Source organism: Miniopterus natalensis, chromosome 16 (genome assembly GCF_054644295.1).
Source record: "Miniopterus natalensis isolate mMinNat1 chromosome 16, mMinNat1.hap1, whole genome shotgun sequence".
Taxonomy (NCBI): domain Eukaryota; kingdom Metazoa; phylum Chordata; class Mammalia; order Chiroptera; family Miniopteridae; genus Miniopterus; species Miniopterus natalensis.
The window spans coordinates 42978919-42996216 of record NC_142096.1 but is presented as its reverse complement, the minus strand read 5'-3'; the positions used below and the strand labels follow the sequence as shown (position 1 = coordinate 42996216).

The 17298-nt window shown below is 53.9% G+C and overlaps 1 protein-coding gene across 1 annotated transcript in view; it reads left to right on the top strand.

Annotated features, from left to right (window-relative positions):
* TSNARE1 (t-SNARE domain containing 1) overlaps positions 1 to 17298 on the top strand; it is a 55126-nt gene that overhangs the window by 14248 nt on the left and 23580 nt on the right. The window contains 1 exon segment of the mRNA XM_087825527.1: positions 5668 to 5747. Within this exon segment, the coding sequence (XP_087681653.1) occupies positions 5668 to 5747 (80 nt within the window).

Below are 17298 nucleotides of genomic sequence, written 5' to 3'. Positions count from 1 at the left end.
CAGGTGACCCAGCCTGTCATTGCTGCAGGTGCCTTTGGGACCTGGTGAAGTGCAGGGCAGCTCACAGAGCAGGCGGACATGGAGCCTGTGACCTGATATAACCGCCACCAGCATCGGCTGCAGTGCAGTGTGGGAGCAACGGTGCCAGGTGGAGGCTGGTTGTCTGTCCTGTGCTTGTAGAAGTCCCATCATCTGTGTGCACAGTGGATGCAAAGGGCAGGCTGGGCCCCTGAGAAAAACCCTGACAAGCTCTGCTGATTTTTGTTCTACCTATAGTGCGAGCGGAGTCGTTGAGGGGAGGAGACGAATCTCTGAAGTGGATTTTCCTCCTTTTGTGGTGTGTTGGGGGCACTGGAGAATGAGGGTTCTCCTCTGTGCCCTCCTTTGGGGGTGCTGCTTTGTCAGTAGACTCAGTGAGGGGTGCCTGGCCGCACTGTCCCCCACCGAGTTGAGTGAAGAGCACCCGGTCCCTTCCTGGCACTTGTGTCCTCCACTCCCTTAGCCCAGCTGCTAACTTGCTTTTGGCTGCCGTGGGTGAGGTGTCTCCTGCAGTGTCCCGAGTGGCGGTCCGCAGTCTGCTCTCGAGATCAGACTGGTCCTCAGCCCTTGGTGAGGACCGCCCATATCTGGTCCATGTGTCAGTAGTTCGTCCTTTCCTGCTCAGGGGAGGATGCTCACAGTCTGTGTCCCGTCCACCGTGACGACGGTTCCCTTGTCACCTGTGTAAAACCTCTGTATAGAAACATATGTTGGTTGTTAGGGGCTTTGATAAATACCTGAGTCAAATTGCTAGTCATTTGCTGAGAGTAAGTGTAATGTTTTAGGAAAATGCCAAACCCTTTCCAAAGTGGTGGTGCCTGGTCAGCCCTGACCCCACACTGGCTCCGTGGGCTCTGCTCCTACCTGCACTCAGATGGGTGTCACTATGACCATGGCCGCCCAGAGGGTGCTGAGCTGGTGGACCTCATCACGGTTCAGCTTGCGGGTCCTGGCTCAGAGCGCTTTGTCGTGACCTTACAGCTGCATGTCCGTCTTGGGTGTGGTGTCTGTTCACATCTACCGTCTGATCTGTATCCACTGTGCTCACTGAGTGAGCTCTGGCTCGATTCCTGACACGGGGCTGGCCAGACACCTGTCTGGTAACTCTTTTCACTCAGGCTCTGCTTGTGTTTGATCTGCTTAACTGTATCTTTTTGGAAGGTCAGAAGTTGTACATGTTGCTGTTGTTGTTTTCTTTGGTGGTTTTGGTCCTCGCAGCCTGGTTCCAGTCATGGTTTCAGCCTTTATGTTTCGGTCTGTGGTCTGCGTCAGGTTAGTTTTGAGTTAGGCTACTTTTGGGGTCGCACCAGCGGGTAGCGTTGTTCAGCAGTGCGCTGAAGACTGCCCCTTCCCACTGAGTTACCCTCGCACTCGGCCCGTTCCCCAGGCCCTTTGTTCAGAGGGAGCATGTGCAGAGCAGAATTCAGGATGCAGCCCTCAGCCTGGCGCTTTCACTGTGGGAAGGTTTTACACTGCAGCTTTGCTTATGTTAGGCCGCGCTGCGTGCTTCTGTTTCTTCTCAAGGGTTTTTCAGGGAACTGACCCATTTCATCGAAGTTGTTCATGATACTCCTGTCGCGTTGTCTGAGTGTCTGTAGGCTCAGTAGTGAGAGCTCCTCTCCTGTCCCAAGATGGCTCGTCTGTCTTCTGTTCTGTCCTTGATTAGTCTGACTGTAAGCCTATCAATTTTATTGATTGTTCAGAAAACCAGGTTTGATTTCATTACTCTCGTGCTTACCTAACCTTGATGTAATTGATTTCTGCTCATCTGTTATTCCCTCCCTCTTACGTCCGGGTTAATCTGTTCTTGTTAGATCATTGACTTGAGATCTTTTTAATATAAGTGTTTATTGCTATACGTTTTCTGCATGCACTGCTTCACTTAAACAAATTCACATGCATTGTGCTTTCGCTGTTAAAAATATTTTCTAGCTTTAATTGTGATTTCTTCTTTTGCTATTTAGAAGTATGAATTTGCAAATAATTCTATTTCTGGATAGCTTTCTGTTACTGATCTGTAGTTGGAGTCTGTGGTGGTTAGAGACTGTCTCTTGTGTGGTTTCAGCTCTTGTTTTGTCTAGAGAGGGGCTTTACGCCTGGCATACCACGTAACCCCGGCGTGTTCCATGTGCAGTTGACAAGTGTGCGTTTATGGTTGTTGGGTGGGGTGCCCTGTGAATGTCGTCCAGGTTGAGGTGGTGGATAGTGTTGTTAGAGTCCTCACATCCTCACTGATTTTCTGTCAACTTGTTCTGTTAACCTCCCAGGGAGATGTTGACAGCTCGCTGTGATTGTGGAGTTGCCTGTTTCTCCTTCTGGCTCTGTTTCTGTGTCGTGTGTTCAAGCTGTGATATGAGGGGCGTGCTTGTTTAGGAGTGGTTTGTCTTCTTGACCCATTGACCCCTTTATCATTGTAAAATGTCCCTTCTCTCCACCGTTATGTGCATTCTTCTGAGTTCTCTCTTTGATGTTAGTGTGGCCACCCCAGCTTTCTCGTGGTTACTGTTGTCATGATACAGTTCCCAATCCTTTTACTTACATGTGCTGCCTGATTTTATGAGGTAGGTGTCCTGTATTCAGTGTTAATGGAGTTTGCTCTCAATCGCACCTGACCCCTCCCTTCTGATTGGAAAGGGTGCACCGTGCCTTCCACCAGGACTTTGGGTGATGGGAACGGCCAGTGTGATCGCCACTGGCCACGTGTGGACAGGTTCGGATGACTCGGGTTTAGATCATTTACCTTTAGTGTAAATACCAGTGCTTTTAGGTTTAAATCTCCCACCTTGACATTTGCTATTTATATTTCCTTTTGTTCTCGTTTTCTCTCTTTCTTCCTCTTTTGGAGTTATTGGATGCTGTTTAATGTTCCTTTGCCTCTGCTGTTGGCTTATGAACTGTACCTGTTTGTGTTGCTATTTACTGCTTGCTTTACAGTTTACAATATACATATTTAGCTTTTCAAGCCTACCTGCAAATGCATTGTTATTTTGTTGTGATGTGCAAATCCCGCAGCCCCTGGTTCCTGTGTCCCTCCTGCCCTTGGGGTTGTTCTCATGCACTTACCGCAGGTGTGTCAGTAGCAGCGCATGTTGCTGTCACCATCATCTCTTAGGTAAGTTAGGAGCGAGACACAGTGTCCTTTTCATTGGCCTCCGCACTCACCGTCCGGGCTCCTCGGTTCCTCTATAGATCTGAGTTTCCTTTTACTGTTTCTTCGACCCAACGGACTTTTTTGAAGCATGCCCTTGGGTGCACATCTGGTTGGAACAGATTCTCTTAGCTCTTTTGTCTAAAATAAATCTGTATTTTGCCTCTATTTTTGAAATATTTCTCCACTGGGTATAGAATTCTGTCTGAAAGTTTCTCTTTCTCTTGCTACTTTATGAAGATGTCACTGCGTAGTCTTTGCTTCCATCGACTCTGACGGAGGGACGGAGCCCTTCTCATACCTTGTTCTTCTGCGTGGTGACGTGTGTTTTATTCTGGGCCCCTTTAAAGCTGCTTTTTTATCACAGGTTTTCTGCAACATTGACTATAATGTGCCTGGGCTTTTTATTTTTAATATGTATTCTGCTTGGGACTTAGAACTCAGTTTATAATTGTGTAAAATTTGGGTACTTGTGGCCCTTATTTCTTGTTCTTTTCGCTCTGCTTGTGTGATGGTTGCTGCCACACTGAGAGTCCCACGGCTCTGTCACCTTTGTGGTCTTTTCCTGTTTCCTTTTGTTTAGCTTCTGTCACTCGTCCTCAAGTCCACTGCTCCTTCCTTCTCAGTGTCCAATCTGCTGCTGACCCCAAGCAGGAAGTTTCAGGTCCCATGTTCCACTTTATCTTCAGAGGCACTGTTGGGTCTTTTGTGTCCTCACTTGGCAGGTGTGTCCTCTGCATCCTTGGGCACTTTCCTGACTGTGGTACATGCTCCTCCGTACATACTCTGTCATCTCTTTGTGTTTCTGGGTCAGGTTTTCTGTTGATGGATTTGTCTCATGGTTAGGGGTCCCATTTCCCTGCTTTTCCGTGTGTCCAGTGAGTTTTAATTGTGAATGTTATATCATTTGTGCTGGATTTTTTTCCTTTGAAGAGAAATGTACTTTGTTCCGGAGCACTTAAGTTACTTGTGGGTCACTTTGATCTTTTCGAGGCTTGTTTTAAAATCTTTTAGGGTACTAGAGTAGCCTACCCCTAACACAAATTTAGCTTGTTAGACGTGGCCCTTTGTGATCACTGCTCAATGCCCTGGGCACTCAGGTGGCTTGCCTTGGAGCCTTGGCATCTGCCCACTGGCCAGGGACCAGACTGGATGTCTCAGAGGCTCCATCTCCGCAGGTCCCCAGGGAGCGATCCCTGCAAGCTCCAGAGCCCTGCATGGCCACTGAGGGCACGGTGTCACTTGGGGTGGGGGTTTGACTAATGTGTGTATTTGGTGACCCGCACCCTGTCCTGGTGTAGAGACGATTACCCTGGAGCCCCTGCAGCCCCTGGGGCACCTTCGGTTCCTGCTGTCTGTTCTGGAGCGTCATATAAATCAGACCCTATTGCCTGATTGTGTGCCCTGGTGTCTGGCTGCTTTCCTTGGCATGAGGCTCCTGAGTTCTGCCTGTGTTACATGTCACTCCTCTGGCAGCTCCATCACAGGAAGGGCCCTGTGCCTGTGTGTCTGTCCGTGAGCCGTGGTGCCTTCCCAGGCTTTGAGGACGAGGCCACGGTGTATGTTTCACATAGCTTCTTGTGGACATGTTTGCCTCTCAGCGTAATACTCACTGTAGCACTGCTGGGCCACGGGCAGGTAGATATCTGGTCTCTTTGGGGGCAGCAGGTCTCTCTGTAGTGACCCTGCTGTTTTATACTCGCCCAGCCATGTGTGAGTGTTCTGTCCTTGCCAGGACTTGGTGGTGTCCACAAGACGTTCGGAATGGTGGTTGAATTGAGACAAAATTCGCGCAATGTGAAATTCACCATTTTACCCATCCTAGTTAAATTCAGTGGTTTTTAGTGCATTCACAGTGTTGTGCAATCATCACCATTATCTGATTCCAGAACATTTTGTCACCCCAAAAAGAAACCCCGCATACATTAGCGGTCACCCTCATGCCCCCCCCCCCCTCGTGACCACAGGTCCGCTTTCTGGACTGTTGGCTGCCTCTGTGGGTCTGGACACTTCGTGTGCGTGGCCTGTGTGTTGCGCTTCCCTTGCTGGCGGTGTGCGTGAGGCTCAGCTGCGCTGTAGCAATGCTGGTGACTTTCCATGTCTGAGTGACATTCCGTGGTTGGGACAGACCTCACCTTGTCGTGACTGATGGATGTGGTGTTTCTGCTTTGTGGTGGGTGAACATGTGTGTGCAGGTGGGGACCTGGGTTCTTGTTTCTCGTGAGTGTGCCTGGCAGTGGGATTGCCTAGACGGGTGGTACTGGCCGCTTGGCCTTTCTGTTTGCTTTTCTCTCTCCTGCAGCTGAGTGCTGCATGGGCAGGCGGGCGCTGGCTCCATCTTGGATGCTCTGTCCCACCTGAGGGCGCCTGCCAGGATGGTAGCGACTGCAGACTCCTGCCTCTGGAAACGCCCCTGTGCTCTGTGGTGCTGGGCTCCGCAGACACCATTGATGTGTGCCCTTCCCTCCCTGTCTTCTTGTGGCCACCCAAGTGGACCTGAGGGACCTGCAGGAGCTGTTCCAGGAGACGGTAGCCAGTGTCTTCCGCATTAACTCCAATGGTGAGTCTGCATTCCAGCCCTGCCCTGGCCTGGCTGTCCTGGGCCACCCAGCGTGCCATTCAGGGTCGAAGTGACACAGAGTGGTTGCTGTGCCCTTGGCCTTCCCCCCGACTAGACCGCCCTGCAGTCTAGGCTCAGGTGTCTCAGGACAGGAGGGCAGGTGGGTGACTATTTCCCTGGCTGCCCTGTCCCCCTCACCCCAGCCTCTATTCCTGACCCCAGTGCTTCTCTGTGACTGGGCTCCTGCAGCAGGTATTTCCCTCAGCTCTGCCTCCTGGGCCCCTCGATATCCTGGCCCTCTGTGATTGGGACAAGTCCCCAGGGGGAAGGAGCGAGTCAGAAGCTTCCCTCAGGCTGGCTGGCTGGTTGATTCACTGATCACCAAGGCTGGGGGTTGGGGCGAGAGTCACAGTCCACAAGGCTAGCTCCTGCAGACCTGGGACATGTGGGTGAGGGTGGGTGTTTGCCTCTGCTCCCTGAGATCAGTCAGTAAGAGCGCTGACCAGGAGAGGAAGAAAAGTGGGAGAGGAGAGATGCCCCCTCCACAGACTAAGGGTGGGGCCCCCTGGAAGAGCACTCAGGAGCCCATGCACCCCACATGGGCCTTGGCCTGTCCTGAGACAGCTGGGGAGGGACCTGCCCAGGGCCTCTGCTGGAGGCATGACTGAACAGACATGGGACTGTGCTGTGCCAGCAGTGAAGACCCCAGCACTGCTCCAGAGCACTGCCCAGCTCTGGTGTCCTGGCAGGTGCACAGTCACACAGATGGTCTCCCAGGCCTGGGCCACCTGTCCTTGGGCTCCCTGCCTGCCTTTGTTGGGGGTGGGGCATGCACCTTGGGACATCTCCTTGAGGAGGGACTTCTGCTTCTTATACCTGTCCCCCTTCTCTCACTTTTATTTATTTATATATCTTTAGTGATTTCAGAGAGAGGAAAGGAGAGGGAGAGAGAGGTAGAAACATCAATGATGAGAGTCATTGATTGGCTGCCTAGCCCGCAATCTGGGCACGTGCCCTGACTGGGAATCAAACCCCGATCTCCTGGATCCTAGGTCGATGCTCAACCACTGAGCCACGCTTGGCTGGGCTGTCCCCCTTCTCTCTGCAGTGATCTCTTTGTAGCAGAGCCTCTGGTCCCTGGGGAGGCCAAGTGACACACAGGAGCTGCGGGACAGCCTGTGAGTGTGCACCTGTGTGCAGTGCATGTGGGTATGCACAGCTCTGCGCTTTGCCCACTGCCATACCAGCCTGTCCACATACCATCCTGGCAGCCACTTAACCACATGCACATATCACATACCTGAGGGCCACACAGCTGGGCTTGTGCTTGGAGCCTGAGGCTGAGCTCACAGATGGGTACACAGGTGTACTGTGTCCCCATGTGGAAGCCCAGATGTACCTGCTGTGCTGTATTGACACATCTGCACACAGGTGTGCACTCATGTGGCAAGCCATGTGTCTACTTGCACAGTTTTTGCCCCACCAACTGTCCTCAACATGTCTGCCACATTCCTGAGCTCAACAGTAGGGTCTGCACACTTGTGAGCACACCTGCAAATGCAGGATGCGAGCCAGGTGTACTGTTTGCATAGTAGGTTGCAGGTGGTGGACATAGAGTCTGAGCAGAGTGGGGCTTTATGGTTTGACTCCGCTCCTGCGGTTTCCCACTGGGCATTCCTTTCAAGGTCCCCAGAGGCCTGTCCTGGGTCAGGCCAGTGAGGCCAGCTGGTCAGAGGTTCAGCTGCTGACAGAAAGACTCCTTGGGGGCTGGGTCCCTGGGAGGAGAAAGGAGATCCCTGCAGGAAGCCAACCTTGTGGGCTTGCATGGGGCAAGGGACAGCTCTGTGTTCAGGCCACCCTGGGCCTGGTATGGGATTGGTGGGTGCTCTGAGGGGGAGCCTGAGGCTGTGTCCAAGCCCTATTCCCTTGGCCACTTCCTTGCCATGGACCCTGGGCTGCTCATGCCAATTCTCTGAGCCTGGGGCAAGGGCTGGCGGGCTGGCAGACTAGACGTTCTCCGAAGGGCATGGGCTGCAGTCAAGACTGTGTGTTCCTTCCTGCCATCGACATCTGTTGGAGAGGTCTAGACCCTCTCCTAGGTAGCCTGCCATCCTAAGCCTCACCAGCCCAGAGGAGGCTCCAGGCACCGCTGGGTTCCCAGGGAGGCCTGTGGTGCTTGGGCAGGGCTGAGCCTGGTGCTTGGTGTGGAGTCCCACTGAGCACTATGCTTGGACCCGAGGACCTTCCCTGTATCACCCCACTGTAACCAGCCTTGCCTTCCTCTTCCCTGCCTTACCCACTCTGGTGACCTGTGGGTGTCCCTGCTTGGAGGAGACCATGCAGGTCGTGGCAAGGGGCTCTGTTGAACCCACCCCTAGCCCTCTCCCCCCACCTTTGCTGTAAGCAAACTAGCAGTTGTCCCAGTTGTTCTGTGGGTAACAGGCATTTGATGGCCAGTCCCATGGGCAGGAACCCTTGGGGGCCAGTGCCTGCTGCTGCTGGGCCTGCACCTTTCCCTTGTTAGATATCAGTAAGTGCCGAACCATCGTGGCCTTCCTGACCCACCTGTGGCCTTGTAGGCACCTGGCTGGCCTACCCAGCAGGAGCCTCGTGGTTTGGGAACTGTGCCAGGTGCTGGCTATACCTCTGAGGTCTGGGCCAGTCATACATGGGTTTAACGTTTCCTGCCCTGATGATTTCCGATGCTTTGGAGTTAGTGATACTGGAAGCATTGTGCCCACAGCTTCCTTTTGGGGACTCAGCTCTGCCCTCAGCTCCCTGCATCCTGCCAGTGACCTGTCACTCCCATTTTACAGATGAAGACACTGAGGCTCCAAGGGTGGTTGGATGTGTGGCTGAGGCTACACCTCTCTGAATTGACAGACGAAACCCATCTACTCAGCCACCTACCCACCTATTCATTTGTTTATCCATCCACCCACCCACACCATCCATCCATCCATCCATCCACCCATCCACCCATCCACCCATCCATCCATCCATCCATCCATCCATCCATCCATCCATCCATCCATCCACCCACCCACCCCCCCACCCACCCACCCATCCACCCATCCATCCATCCATCCATCCATCCATCCATCCATCCATCCATCCATCCACCCATCCACCCATCCACCCATCCACCCATCCACCCATCCACCCATCCACCCATCCACCCATCCACCCATCCACCCATCCACCCATCCACCCATCCATCCATCCATCCATCCATCCATCCATCCATCCATCCATCCATCCATCCATCTTCCCATCCATCTGTCCATCTATTTGTCCATCTATGCAGTCATCCATTCATCTGCCCATCCACCCTTCCATTCTTCCATCCATTTATCCATCTGACTGCTTATCAGTCTGTTCATTCATCTGTCTGTCCACTTATTGATTTGTCCCCTCATTCATCCATTCACCTACCCACCTGTCCACCCACCCATCCATCTCTCACCCACCCACCCACGCTCTGTCCATTCCCTGAGACCAGCTAAGACAAGCCCTGCCAAGTCTGGGCTTCTAGAGCTTGAGGTAACAGAGGGCCTTTGCATATTTGATGTGCAATTTTGTTTTTAATTATTTTTATTTCCTTTTTTAAAAGTATGTATTGTGTTCTGATTATGAAAGTAACATACTCATTAGAAGAAATCTAAACATGCAGGATGTCTGAGGAGTGCTGTTAACATTTTGGTATTTTCTGCCAGCTCCTCCTCAAATCCATGCGCTCTTTATAGAATTGGATTTCAGCAAATAACATTCTGGACCCTCCTTTTACCCTGAGTAAAAGGCCCTCATCACACACTGCAAACATGGCCTCAAGGTGTGGGGACGCTGGTGACCTGCCTAGTCACTGTGCTAAGGTTGGGCTAGTCCTCCGCTTCTCAATGTTGTGAGCAGAGTTCTCTGGAACGGTATTTTGGTGAATCTTAGTATTGCTGCCTATTTCCAGTTTAGAGCCCTGGAGGGATGTGTCCCGTGGGCCAAGCAGGTGACACTTTCAGGGCCCTTGCCCACCCAGGTTTCCTGGGCTGCCTTGCCTGGCTGATGGAAGGATGACTTCACAACATGGGTTTGGAGAGACCTGTCTCCTGGACCTTCTCTGACACAGGCCTTGGCATCCCCGGGGCCACCCCCTCTCCCCGCCCCACCCCCATCAGCCTCGCCCTTCAGGTCCAGAAACTCTCACTTTAGCCCCTTCCTGTCTCCCCTCCCTGCAGGGCAGCTCCTAACCAGCTTGTTGTGGCCTCTGGAGTGTCCATGACCCAGTCTGTGGTGGAGTTTGTGCACAGCTGGACTGTTAGCATTTTTAAATGACTTGAGATGAATGTGCGGTTAGTTGCCAATTCTGTGTTTTCTGCACACTAATAGTTGCCAGCTTTTTTATTTTGCCAAGTAAGGACATGAAAAAAAAAAGCATACCGCCATTTGTTATTGCCATCATTTCATGAAAGAAGACAGGCCGTGCCCACAGAAGGCAGGCTTAGAGCTCAGGAGAGGACAGCTCTTCACGTTGAATAAATTCAGTTTCGTAAGAACCTCACAGGGTTGAACCTGCTGTTCTCTTCTTCATGAGATAGGTGTGGGCTCTGTCATTTCTGTCAGCCACCCCAAGGGGACCCGCCTGGCCCACAGCACAAGCTCCTAGTTTGGCCCAGGTTTTGTTGGTGATCTCTCCTCGCTTGTCTGGGTTCTGGGGGTGCTTTCCAGGGTGCTGCTGGGCCAATCACAGTAGGAGCTGAATGAATGGATGAAGTTCCAGGAGCCCCAATAGGAAGTGGCCTGTGGACAGGGCCCCGTGTCCTCAGCTTGTAACTGTGCTGCCTGCAGCCCTGCTTGCTCGGAGGTCTGAAGGGAACCAGCACCCAGCACGAAGCAATGATGCCCAGCCTTGGTGGACCCTGGTTCCTGCATGTTTCTGCACTGGTGGGGACCACTCCTGCCTCCTCTTCTGGTGGGGATCTCTGTTGCTGTTTCCATGGAAATAGCATCAGAGCTGAGAGTGGCACTTCCTGGTACTCCAAAGGGCAAATGCCTGAGTAGGGGTGGGCTTATTGCACTTTTGAGCTCTACCTTCCCCCCCACAGGTGTGTTCTCAGCTTGGCCCTTGGCCCACCCCAGCTCCTCAAGAGGCCTTTCTTTCTCCCACCCTCCATCCTTGCCTTTCCCTATCTCACCCTTGCTGCCTGTCAGCAGCTTAATGCTGCCTGATTGGGATGAGCCCTTTCAGGAGGTCTGTGTGGTTTTGGGTCCTGGGTCCTGGCACAGGTTTGGGGCCCAGAGGGAGTTTTGGGGAGCAAGCACACTGTGTTGGTAGCACCTTATGGGGAGCATGGAGGGCCTGAGGTGTGGCTTGGGGCTATAGTGAGCTCCCCTCTCTGGCCTGATCTACTGCTGGGACCAGGGCCACAGTTTCAGGTGGGTGCCAGTGTAGGGCCAAACTCATAAAGAAGCTGAGCAGAAGCCACCTAGCAGGTGGGAGGACTGGGGGGTGGGCATGCTCTGAGATCAAGCATGGGGCTTCAAGGAGGAGGTGACAGTGTTGCAGCGCTCAGGAAAAGCTGGCAGCCCACAGCAGGGCTGGCCAGGGGCCAGGCACTCCCAGGGAGCAGCACTGGGTCCTGGCTCTGTGAGCAGCACTCCCTCCCTGGGCATCAGGTTTACATGTTGGATTGGGCATCAGAGAGGATCAGGGGCTGGGATCAGGCTAATCCAGCACAGTGCTGCCTGGCCTGCCCACGGCTCTTTGAGGGGCTTAGTGCTCACAGCCTAGCTTTGTGCAGGCACTGGCGGCCTTGTTTCTCTTTCCCCTCCCCAAGCTTAGACAGCAGGATCCTGAGCCATGACTGCACACAAAGACTTTCTGGGGGTTTGCTGAAGAGCAGGAGTGGGGTGGAGGTGCTCCTTCAGCCACTCCTCTGTTATCTGGAATTAGCTCTGATCACTGGGCTGACCACGGTCCATTTCATCTGATCTGACACTCACTTCTCAGAGCTGCCTCTGGGGCCCAGAGACTCACTGACCAAGGGCCCGGCCCCAAAGGCCCTTCCAGTTGACTGAACCCAGTCCCTCCTTTAACACATAGGGAAACTGAGGCCAAGAGGCAGTTTTCCTGGGGCCACAGAATGAGTGAAGAGCTGCAAAGGGCCGCTTCTCCAGAACTCAGGGCTGGTGCCTACATGTCACCTTGGGCCTGGGGGATGCTACATGAAGCTCAGTTCCCTTTCTGCAGGGAAACCTTATAGCAGCCTAGGACCAGACCCTCTTGAGGCCAGTGGGATCTAAATCCTAGTGCCGTGGGGAGGCTCGTGGGGCTCCAGGGTGTCTGCAGTCTCAGCTGGGATCACTTAGCCTGGGGTGGGGGGCAGTGCCCCACAGCTGGGGCCAGAGCATGTGGAAGCTGCTTCACTCTCACAATCGGCAGTGCTGATGCTGACCTCGGCTGGGGCATCACCTGGAGCGTCTGCACCCCGTATTTGTGGTAGCTGATGTCTTGTGTATTGGCTTAGCTCCAGTGCCAGTGTTCATGAAAGGAAGGCAATGATCACCATTGCAGCTGATGACAGTGTCACTTCTGGTGCCCTCTGTGGTCAGAGTAACCTCGGCCTGTCCAAGTTCAGGAAGGGGCTTGGCCCTACCTCTCCTTGGGAGGGAAAATGGCTACGTCTCCTAAAGTGGCAGCAGACACGGCATGTTTGAGGCTCCAGAAGGAGAGGGGCTGCCACCAAGCGAGGAGGGCCTCGTGTGCCTGAGAGGTTTGGGTTTTATATTTAGAGCAGCGGGAAGCCGATGGGACGTTCTAGAAGGCAGTGACATGTTGGATGGTGCTGAAGACACACCCTGAGTTAGGCAGGGACTCTGGGAGGGAGCACTGGCTGTCTCCCAGGTGGCAGTCTCCACCCTCCACCTGTCCCCTGCTTGCTCTTGCTCACAACCCCATGGGGTCCCGCACAGGGGGTGCCTCAGACCCTTTGGCTGTCCTGAGGGTTCACGGAAGCCCATGTGGCAGACAGGCGGCCCGAAGATGGGGTGTGAAGCATGGACTGGGCCTGGCCTGGTCGGCCGCCTCCTCAAGCTGGCTCAGGTCCCTTCTGTCCCACCCCTGCCCTCCCCACTGTGAAAGCCATTTCTGTGTTTCGTGCTCACGTGCTCTGTGACTTGGGTGTTAGGGACCTGGGCTGCGGTACCTGAGGGGTGTCCCTCCTTGTCAGCCATATGTGTTGCATGTGGGGGTCCTGCAGGGAGCAGAGGGGGCATCCAGCTGCAGCTTACAGGGTCTGGAGGCTTCTCTGGTATGCACTGGGGCCAAAGCCAGGCCAGGCCCCTTCGCTGGCCTGCTGTGTGTGCCCGTAGGAAGCCTGAGGGCAGGGTTTGCCCTTTGTGCCACTTGGTCGGAGGGGTAGTGATCAGTTGCAAGTAGACGAGGGCGGGTCTCCCCAGTTCCTTCCAGGTTATACAGAATCAGGAACTGTGTGGCTGAGGGGACCCTGGCCCCTGTCTCCCATGTTCCTGAGTGTGGTGGTAGGGGTCTCACCTAAGACTTGCAGGGCCAGCTGAGTGGGCCCAGGTTCCTTCTGAGGTTCTCACCCCAGGTTCCTGATGAGTGCTGACCCCCAGTGGGGCCTTGCCACAGGGAGGGCTCAAGACTGGGGCCTCCTTGGTGGGTGGGTGGGGGTTGCAGGCGCAGACTCAGGCCAGAGGTCATCTGCAGGGTCTGTGGTGGCCATGGCGGGGTGAGGGTCCTGGTGGTGGCGAGCCGGTGTGCATGGGCTCCCCTCACCTGGAGTCGCCAGTCCTTCTTTCCTTTCCCAGCCCCGCCCTCTGCTTTTTGCTCTCTGTTTCCATCTGTCTGTCCCTTTGGCCCTGACTCTAGCTCTCCCCATCCTCCTCTGTCCCTCGGCCACTCCTCGTTCGGTTTCCTTGTCTTCTCTCTGCCTCTTGCCTTCCTGCTGGTTTTCCCCTCTCCCCTCTTCTCTCTCCGCGTCTCCTGCCCTCTCAGTGTTGCCCTCCCTTCTGCTTCCGCCATTCCTCCCTGTCCCCCTGCCCGGGTTCCCCACTCCCGCCTCCACCCCTGCCCGCCTCAGGCACACGGCACAGCAGGAAACTGACCACACCATCACGGCCCGCACCAGTGCCATGGAGCAGATGTTGGAGCTGCTGCGGGGCTGCTCTGGGGTATGTTCCCCTGGAGGCCAGGAGGGGACGGGAGGGCGGCATCCTGTAGCTGGGTGGGAACAAGTGACAGGAGGGGTGGCGTGGGGCAGATCTGTCTGTGCAAGAGGCTCAGGCTGTGGTGCCAATGACGAGAACCTCAGCTGGACTCTGAACCAGGCTGCATGTGCACAGAGCTGCAGCCACATGGGGACCATTAGGCCCGCAAGCCCAGGACCTTGGAAAGGCGTCCACTCAAAGTTGGTTTCACCTCAGTGGCTCTTTCTCATCATGGGCTTGCATGGCAGTGCGGGGTGGCAGTGGAGGGGTGAGGGGCCAAGGTCAAATTGGATCTACACAGAAGCCCCCATGCTGGGGTGGGCTTAGTCTGTGACTTGAGACACAGGGTCTGGGTAATGGCCAGGGCTCTCGGGAGATGACAGGAGGTGCTGGGAGCAGAAGCGGGCCTGGAGCTCGTGTCTGCATCTTGGTCATGAGAATACTGGGACCAGTGTGGCTTTATGTTGTTGTGTGTGGTGAGAGATGAGGGTTGGGGCTGCCGGTGGCCTGGTAGAGCTCACAGCTGACCAGAGTGGGCAGTGCCAGGCTCAGTGCTGGCTGGTCCATTCCCATATTTGGTGGTATGTCTGGAGCACCCGCTCTGTGCCCGGCATTGTTCTGGTCACCTGAGGTGCGGGGGTGAACAGGACAGATGAGGCCTGCTCCCCTGGGAGGCCAGAGGCCGTGTGTAAGGGCTGAGGCTCTGGTGGCAGAAGGCATGGTTTTATGGCTGCAGTGCTGACGCTGGTGATGAGACACAGCTTTGAGTGCTGGGTGCGTGGGCCCTGTGGTGGCCCTGAATAGGCCACTTAGAACTCAGGCTGAGGTCTCCTGAGCTTTTAGATGGGGATTACCACAGTCCTGTGAGGGTTGTTTCAGGGACCAGACAAGTGTATTGTGTTGGAGCAGTGCTGGCTCTGTGGTCAGTGCTGAAGTCGTGTGCAGGATTGGGTGGTGCTGGTGTCCATGGCGACGCTGGCCGTGTCTTGGAGCCTGTGCTGGCATCTGAGGGGATGGTGTGAATGGGGATGAGCCGATTCTAACGGCAGAGGTGGGATTATGACAGCAAGTCTGGGGATAGGCATAGAAGGGGGGCTATGCGGCTGCTGCCAGGAGAGCACAGGAGTGTGGGACATGAAGCCTGCTGGGAGGAGGGGCTGTGGGGCAGGCCAGGCCTTGCACCTAAGATCCAGTCCCTCTGCAGTGGAAGTGGCTTCAGTTGGACTGCCTAAAAACTCGGCTCTCTGACGCCATTTGATACAATGGAGTGGCGCAGAAGGGGAGGCTGGGAGGACAAGACCGCCAGCTGGGTGGGTGGGCCTCACTCTGTTGGGCACCCACTCTGGCTGTCTTGTCCCTAGTTTGGGCTGGTATGGTCCCAGCCCCCACAGCAGAGGGTGGGCCAGCTGTGGGCATTTGACAGTCACCAGGATCCAGCTGGTGTGACCGCAGGGCGTGTGTAGGGAAGGATAGTGAGCTTTTGGTGCCGCCCAGGAGATGGCTGCATAACAGCTTCCCAAGAGGTGGGAAGCCAGGTGTCACTCCTTCTGATGGGTGGGGAAATAGACCTAGGGAGTTAGGTGCCTGGATGAGGCTGTCCCGCAGGTCGCTGGCAGGGCCCAGCCACATGCTCAGTTTTCCCAAGACCCTGAGGGCTGCACTGTCCGGGGTGAGTGTGCTCTGCTGGCCATCATCATCCAATGTGTAATGTCTGTCTGACTGTTTCTCCTCTCCTTCTGCCTTTTCTGTTCTTCCCACATCCCTCCTGTGCTGTTTCCAACAGAAAATTGTGGAAAAGGCCTGAGCTCTTCTTCCCACGGCGAGAGGGATGGCAGATAGCAGGTGGGTGCCAGAGACTCTCTATGGCCTGTGGGTGTGAGAGGACAGCACAGGGTCAAGCTGTTGCTCCAGGCAAGAGCAGGAGGAGCTGAGGGCAGGGCCTCAGTCTGAGGGGTTGGTCTGGACAAATGATCTTTTAAAACATTGACATTTGACCTTAGGCCTGTGTCCTGGGCTTGGTACGGGGTAATGGTTAGCAGTTCCGCTTGTTGAGCATGGCTACCTTGTATCAGACCAATCCTCCCATGAGTAAAAAACCTAGAAAAGAGCATAATTGGAGTCCTCGATGAATGAGGGCAAGGGGAGAGGGAGATGGGAAAGAGACAATATTTGAAGAGGTGATGGAGAATTTTCTAAAACTGTCCAAATGCTTCAGGTCATAGATTGAAGAAGCTCTATGACAAATAGGATAAATTTATCCTCTTTCTTAAAAACCACCCTCAGTCACATCATAATAAAATTTTGATTAAGAAAGGGAAAAATAAAATCTTAAAAGCTGATTAAAGCCTGAGAAAAAAGTCACATTATTTAAAAAAGGAGCAATAAGACTTACATTTAACTTCTTAAAAGAAACAATGGAAGCCAGAAAACAGTGGAAAGGCCCTGTTAAAACTCTTAAAGAAATTACCTTCACCTACCTCTTTGTGGTGTGCTAACATTTGTTACCCAGGTGAAAAAGCCCGGACCATAAAGAAATAGGTTGCTGAACTTGACTTTGTTAAAGTCAACATACCTTTAAGAGAGTGAAGAGGAAGCCCATAGAGTAAGCAAAGGTATTTGCACAACACATCTGAAAAGGACTTACAGCCATAATATATAAAGATCTCTCACAAGTCAATAAGAAAACAGTAGCTCAATTCAGAAACCAAAAAGGGGAAAAGCCTCAGGCAGACACATGGCTGGAGGGGACGTGCTCTCAGCATGTGTCATGGGAAGAGGGCAAAGTGAACCCACCACACCTCACACCCAGCAAAATAACGAAGACGGTGCTGCGCGGTGAGGGCGGGGGCCCCTGGAAATCTCACACTGCTCATGGGAGCGGAAGTGGTACCCCCACTGGAACACTATTTGAAAACATCTTACGGTACACTGTTTTTCACCCCTGACCTTGCAATCCCACCACAGGTGCATCCCCAGCAGAAAGGCCCTTATTTCTCCACCAGAAGTCATGTCGAACACTCACAGCAACACAACACCCAGTGAAACGGCAGATTTATGTTTCAGTAGAATTTTTTTAAAAAGGAGAATGGTTAGTAGTACTTCTGAGAACTTATGAAAGATGAGCTAATTTTCAGGAATTATGGTAGCTGTGCACAGTGGGGTCGCTACCACCCTGCTCCACACAGCGATTGTTGCTGCGCTGATGCTCCCCACTTCGGGGCCACTGTCCACGGACTGGCAGTCCCGGCAGGAGCCAGGGTGCCCACCACCTGCCTCTCTCATCAGCCAGTGCTGGGGTGGCAGTGAGCAGCAAACCTCCCTGGAGTGGGCC